At 47.8% G+C, this 6,008-nt stretch overlaps 1 protein-coding gene across 4 annotated transcripts in view; it reads right to left on the bottom strand.

Annotated features, from left to right (window-relative positions):
- UBE3B (ubiquitin protein ligase E3B) overlaps positions 1–5,768 on the bottom strand; it is a 44,094-nt gene extending 38,326 nt beyond the window's left edge. The window contains exons 1-4 of one of the 4 annotated variants that reach the window (XM_037052307.1): positions 5,683–5,768; positions 1,934–2,036; positions 658–839; positions 389–509 (exon numbers count right to left, since the gene is read on the bottom strand). In XM_037052307.1, coding sequence (XP_036908202.1) covers positions 389–509; positions 658–818 — 282 coding nt within the window. In that variant the 5' untranslated portion in view covers positions 819–839; positions 1,934–2,036; positions 5,683–5,768. Of the gene's footprint in view, positions 1–388; positions 510–657; positions 840–1,933; positions 2,037–2,244; positions 2,342–5,599 lie in introns of those variants that run through there. The other 3 variants (XM_037052306.1, XM_037052309.1, XM_037052308.1) reach the window with 3 other exon arrangements.
- Between the last annotated feature and the right edge of the window lie 240 nt (positions 5,769–6,008).

The raw sequence follows: 6,008 nt of genomic DNA on the forward strand, positions 1-6,008 counted from the left end.
TGAAGCCGAGCGGAGACGTCCCCTTCGGGTGGGCGTGCCCAGACGCCACGGAGCCCTCTGATGTCCTCACCGTCACTGTGCACTTCCAGCTGTGACGGCTGGTACTATGTGTTGTCTCATAAATGGCTTCTTTCACTCGTTTACCTAACTTGCCTGGCTCCTGTGTGCAGCTGGGCCCACCAAGTGCTGTGATACTTGGTGAAAAGAGAACCGTGAGGAGGCCCAAGGGAAAAGGTATAAACCCTGCAACACAGGCCCCAAGAAGACAAAGGGCAGGACGTGGGACTACCAGAGTTGCTAGCTCAGGGAGCTGCTTTAAGGACCGAATGACTTTATGAAACACCTGGCAGACAGTAAGTACAACGTATATTTGCTATTATTATTTTACCTCATTATCCTCTTTAATTCTGAACAAGAACAGTAGTTTCCTGGCAATCTTAAAAATACACAGTGCACTTCTTTTACTGGCCCCAGAATCATCTGCTTTAAAAAACTCATCGATCTCTCTCCTAAGGGAGGGAAGGGTAAAAAAAAGACATTTTAAATTAGGAGCTCATAGCAGCTGGAGAGCTTTGTAAGAACTGTAAGAGAAAACGCCATCTTTTCTTGCTGTGAATTGGGAGCAAGAGAAAACATGCTGAGGGGGCCGGCTCCCACCTGATTTCTCTCTGCAGTCGACTCCGACAGAGAAAACTCCGGACGTGGGCCTGAATCCCGACGGCTGCACGCTCCCGCTCCTTCTGCACAAGCCTTTCCTCGCGAGCCTGACGGGCTTTGTCGATGAACCACGCTCTCGAGGTCTGAGAAACGGTGAACATGTCTGCACACTTGCACAAACCCTGCAAGGAAAATGGCGACTGGTTGGCAGAGCACCGTATGAAACACACACACAGTGGCTCAAGAGCAACGGGTGGGTAGGGATTCGGGCGGTGGCGGCAGAGAGCTGCTCGGGCCTCCAGCACCTTCCAAAGTGCTAATAGCTCTCCTGGCACAAGTCCCAGTTGCTCTTTTCATGCAACTCACCAAGAGCAGAGATTTTTTTCCCCCATATTAAATAATCACATTTTCTTAAGAGAAGGAGCACTGATACGGGAGCCCGGCACAGGGTACGGGCTCTGTCTAACGAACGAACAAAGCATGACTCGAGGCCTTTGTTCAACTCTATAACTGTTAAGGAGGAGTTACATTTATACAGTCCTAAAATTATTTTAGCCCTTTGAAGGCAATGGTGAGTCGGACGTGGACCCCAGTGAAAATGCATATGACACCCCTGCACTAAATTGAACAGGTTTTATGTATAACTTATCCCATTGTCCTTATGATCCTACTCTTCAAGGAGCCATGAAGCCTTCGGGGCAGAACTGGTCTGCTCCCACCCACTGACTGGTACTTGTGGGGAGAGGCTCTGAATTATCCATTGCACACTTTGCCTCAATCACCAGTAACTCTTTTCCCACAGGGATGGCTTTGGCTAGCAGCCTGGAGCACACAGCGCTGGTCCAGGGAACGTCTGGTGCTGAGATAATCTCTTTAGATGCTTATTAACTTTGTCATTCTATCCAGAAAATGTGATCAGTCCAGCTGACAAAAGCACTGAAATGTTATTCTTAAGTTCTAACTTCTAGAAAAGGATTTCTTTACTAAGTTACTCTGCTCACAGCAGCACACACATGGAAACCTCACCCACAATAAAAGGCCCGGGGGAGGCCCCTCCCATGCTGGCATACGGAGGGACCTCTGCACCCCCTTTCAACACTGCTTCACATCTGTCAAACACAAGTCTTTGCCAACACGTGTGTCTCTCATCGGCAGTTCTCAAAACAAATTGACTGAGTCCGCCTGACCACAGGAGGCGGGTGAGAAGACTGCAGATCAACAGGCCTTCTGAATCGCTCCCTCTTCCCACCCAGCAGTGGGCGCCCAGAGTGCGCACCTGAGGGCCTGCCTGGGTCGCAGAAGTGCCAAGTGATCATCGGTGGTCTTGCAGGGGACTCACCGCCAGGGGCAGCTTCTCACTTCAGTGGTGCTTCTCTTCTCTGCAGAAGGGGAAGAAAAAAAACCAGATTTAGGGTTAGATTTTTTTGTTTTTTAATCCTCACCCACAGATACTGTAATTGATTTTAGAGAGAGAGGAAGGGTGATGGGGAGAGACAGAAACATTGATGTGAGAGAAAAACAGATGGGTTGCCTCTTCTATGTGCCTGTCCTCGGACCAAACCTGAGAACTGTGCCCTGAGAACTGACCCTTGACCTTTCAGGGTGTGGCAGGATACTCCAAGCAACACCGGCCAAGGCGAGGGTTAAGTTTTATAGCTAGGGCATCATACATCTTCCTCCCTGAGTAAAAGTAGTAAATACAGTGCCTCTGGTTTAAACGACAACACTGTGTTCTCTTTAGTTAATGTCTGGTCTAAATGCTAAAATTTATCTCCACAGGCTTCACAGTTTAAGGGAACTGGTTAAAATACAGCTGACCTTGAACATGGGTTTGAACTGCATAGGTCCACTTATACATGGATTTTTTTTTTCAGTAAATACTGTAAACACATTTCCTCTTCCTTAGGATTTTCTCAACATGTTTTTCTCCAGCTTACTTTATTATAGGAAGACAGTATGTAGAACATGCAAAAATACGTTAGTCAACTGTTTCTGTTACCAGTGAGGTTTCCAATGAACAAGCAGGCTACCAGCAGTTCAACCTGGGGGGCATCAAACGTCACATGTGGATTCTCAACTGCATGGGGGGTGGTAAGTGATGCAATCCGGGCCTGTTCAAGGGTCAACTATACTTCCAAAGAAGTTATTGGATTAAAGCTTTGTGATGTAAATAAGAATAACACAGGGAATAGAATGTGAAAAAGCCACTGATAATAATGTTTACCATTTTTAACAATATAGAAAAATGTTCACACCTAAGAAACCCTGTGAATCACTATGACCTCGATTACAAGAGAAAGAACAGCACACGTGCACAGAGAGACAACACCGGGGGGGACGCTCCAGCGTGTTAAAGGGGAGTGGCTGCTCCTGGAGAGGGGAGTCGTGGGGAACCATGCTGCCTGTAACTGGTCTGCTCTCGGAGTTTCGCACAGAAAGCTCATGGCCAGGCAGCATGGCACTGGAAGGCACCTGCCCTCACTCTGCCATGTGTGGCAGGGCGAGGTCTCAGAGCCCTTCTGTCTTCCTCTGCTATGAGCTCTGAGGCTCATCACGAGGCTGAAACGAGCTGACGTGACTCAAGTACCTACGGAGGTGGCCGACCTGGCGCAGCCAGTAAGTCTGATGTGTTACTTCTATAGAGACAAAGCTTTTCTTTTTTTTAAACAAGTCTTCAGCAGAAGCCCCATCTGTCACTAAGGCTCTTGGGATAAGAAGTAATGTCGGGACCCTCGCATTCCTCAGATGAGATTTTTTTCCCTGTCCCCGGGTGCACTAAGATTTACCAGTCCTGTCACGTGGGCCTACACCGCCTTCCCCCACCCCCCCGCCGGCCCTGTTTAGTTTGGCTAGTGGCTTCAGGCTCCTGAACGCTGCGAGAGAGCTGGGCCCGTGCCATGAGCAGAGTGGTTTGCTTTTTCCTCAACACGTAGAGCCCTTCACGTGTGGGGGAGGGAGGCGAAGCAGGAGAAGCAGGGGCCTAATCCCAGTGGAAAACAGGAGGCTGCACACACATTGTAGATGCCTGCAGGGCTACAGCAAGTCTTTGGTTCCCATCTTCTGCAGGTTATTGGAGCCGGGCAAAACACAAGTTATGAAATAAATTTTACCACAGGCCAGTTGACATAAACAAGAGTTAAGGTCCTGCAGCATCTCGTCAATGTTAAAATGAATCAACACTGAATGAAACAAAGTTTTTTGAGGACCTGCTGTATCTCAAATGTTCACTTCTCCCAGGGGACTGCTCAGGATAAGATCTTTTCCTTGAGATTACTGTCCCCTCAGCAATATTATATGTTGGTTTCTGTTTAGCACATACGAGTCTATAGTCTGCAGTTTTTCTAATTCTTATACACATCCTCTACCTGTACTGTGTCTACTATAATACAATTCACCAATAATATAAAACACATCATAAAGTGCTTAAGTGCTTACTCTGCTAAATATCATGGAGAGTCAGAGAAAAGGCTGTAACAGAAAAAGCTTCGGCTCAGACAAAATAGTCCTTGGTTCTTTATAGTTCTGACTCTACCTTGTTTGGCCCAATTACCCTGTACAAACCTCGGTTTCCTTATCTGTAAATTGAGTATAATATTAATAATGTGCCTACTTTCTAGGGTTGCCACAAGGATTAAATTCAGAATTAAATGAAAGATTTACCCTTCTTATACCTCAATTTAGGCATCATGACACTGTAATTAGCATTACGTGAGAAAATATTAATAAAAGCATCTGGAAGCAAAGAGTACATACATAAGCAAGCATTACTGTACTGTCCTTAAGCAGCTTACAATTGAGTTCGTGAAACAACAGGGATAAAGGTGGGAAGATTAGGAAACAAGAGGCTGGTGATGACCAAGGTCACTTGAAAAGCAAAAGAAAAACATGTTGCTTGAGCACCCACCACGCGCCAAGTCCTTTCTAAGCGATCTCTAATAAGAACAGCAACCCTTTGAGATCATTTTGTGTCTCCCGTAACCCAAGTTAGACCATTACTTAGGGTCAGAGACATGATTTTTATTTGAACAGACAGGACTCAGTCTCTCCTTCACTTAAATATTCCCATGAGACCTGCTCAACAATCAGTCTTTTCTGGATAGGGCCAACTTCATGGAGTGTAGGAACAATACTCCAAACAGGATTGTTCAAAGGTGGAGCAACGTGCATACCAACTGCTGACTGAGCCCAGAAGGATTCTTCCTAGATGAAGAATAGGAAGAATAGGTGGGCTGTCAGGTTTAATGACTACCTCCATCTAGGGGTGTGCTACTACCAGTGTCACCTTCACAGGAAGAAAATGAAGTGTAGAGATGGGGACAGGGCTCGTCAGAGGTCACTAGGCTCCTGAATTTGAACTCAAGTCTAACTTCATAGCAATTATTTCCTTGTAAGTGAAACACATGAGACCCAGAGAGTCCCCCACTCACAGAACAGCAAAGAAAAGCTGAGAAGGTAAGGCTGCCCGTGGAGCTAAGTTACAGTCAAATTTCGAACAAGCTGTTCTTTACTGCTTCACAAAGTCCAGCTGCCTTTATTGACAGCGGAGTGTCTGGCCCGGTACTATAACTTGCATTATACAATATCCTCTGTGAAACGAGATAATTACGCCATTTCACAGGGGAGGAAACTGAGCCTCTGAGAGGTGAGGGAACTCACCCAAGGTCACACAGCGAGAAAACAGGATTCGAACCCCGATTTCGGTGACTCCTAAGACCCGTCCACAATAACAAATCTTTTCCAAACAGCGCTAGTACGTTTATGAGGGCCCGGAAATGAAAAGAGGTGGAAAAGGCTACGGAAAGACCACCCTTAAGCGTAAAAGCCAGCCGCTGGCACCTGCCCCCCGGACCAGGTGAGGCAGGGACCCGGGCCCAGGGCCACCTCCCTTAAAGTCCCCGGCCCCAACACCCAGTGAATCCACAACCCTGGCCCCGCTCGCTACCGGTAGGACGTAGACCTTTCTCCGCTCGAGGCCCCAGCGCTCGGAGTCGGAGCCGCAGATACTGTCGCCTCAACCGAATACACCTGAGCGCTGATGGACCCGGGGCAGCGACCAAGACTCCACCGCCATCTTGCCCCGGGTGTTCCTTCTCAGGGCTCCGCCGAGCAACAACTAACCAGTTCCGGCCAACGACAGTTCCGCAGAGCTTCTCCGCCCGGGAATGAAAACCTTTGAATCTTTTCCTCCTTTCTGGAAGCTGAAAATCGGAGCTGGATAAATGCCTGACCCAGCAGAGAGAAGATGCAGCTATTTCAGCTAGGCATATTGGAAGGAAAGCGGCTAACGTGTAAGAGTACATCGGATCCTTTAGGAAGGTGCCCTCTGCGGGGCGGAAGTGGGGTACTGGCGG

This window comes from Sturnira hondurensis, unplaced genomic scaffold (assembly GCF_014824575.4).
Source record: "Sturnira hondurensis isolate 20B ecotype Veracruz unplaced genomic scaffold, ASM1482457v3 Scaffold0007406, whole genome shotgun sequence".
In the NCBI taxonomy this organism is placed as follows: domain Eukaryota; kingdom Metazoa; phylum Chordata; class Mammalia; order Chiroptera; family Phyllostomidae; genus Sturnira; species Sturnira hondurensis.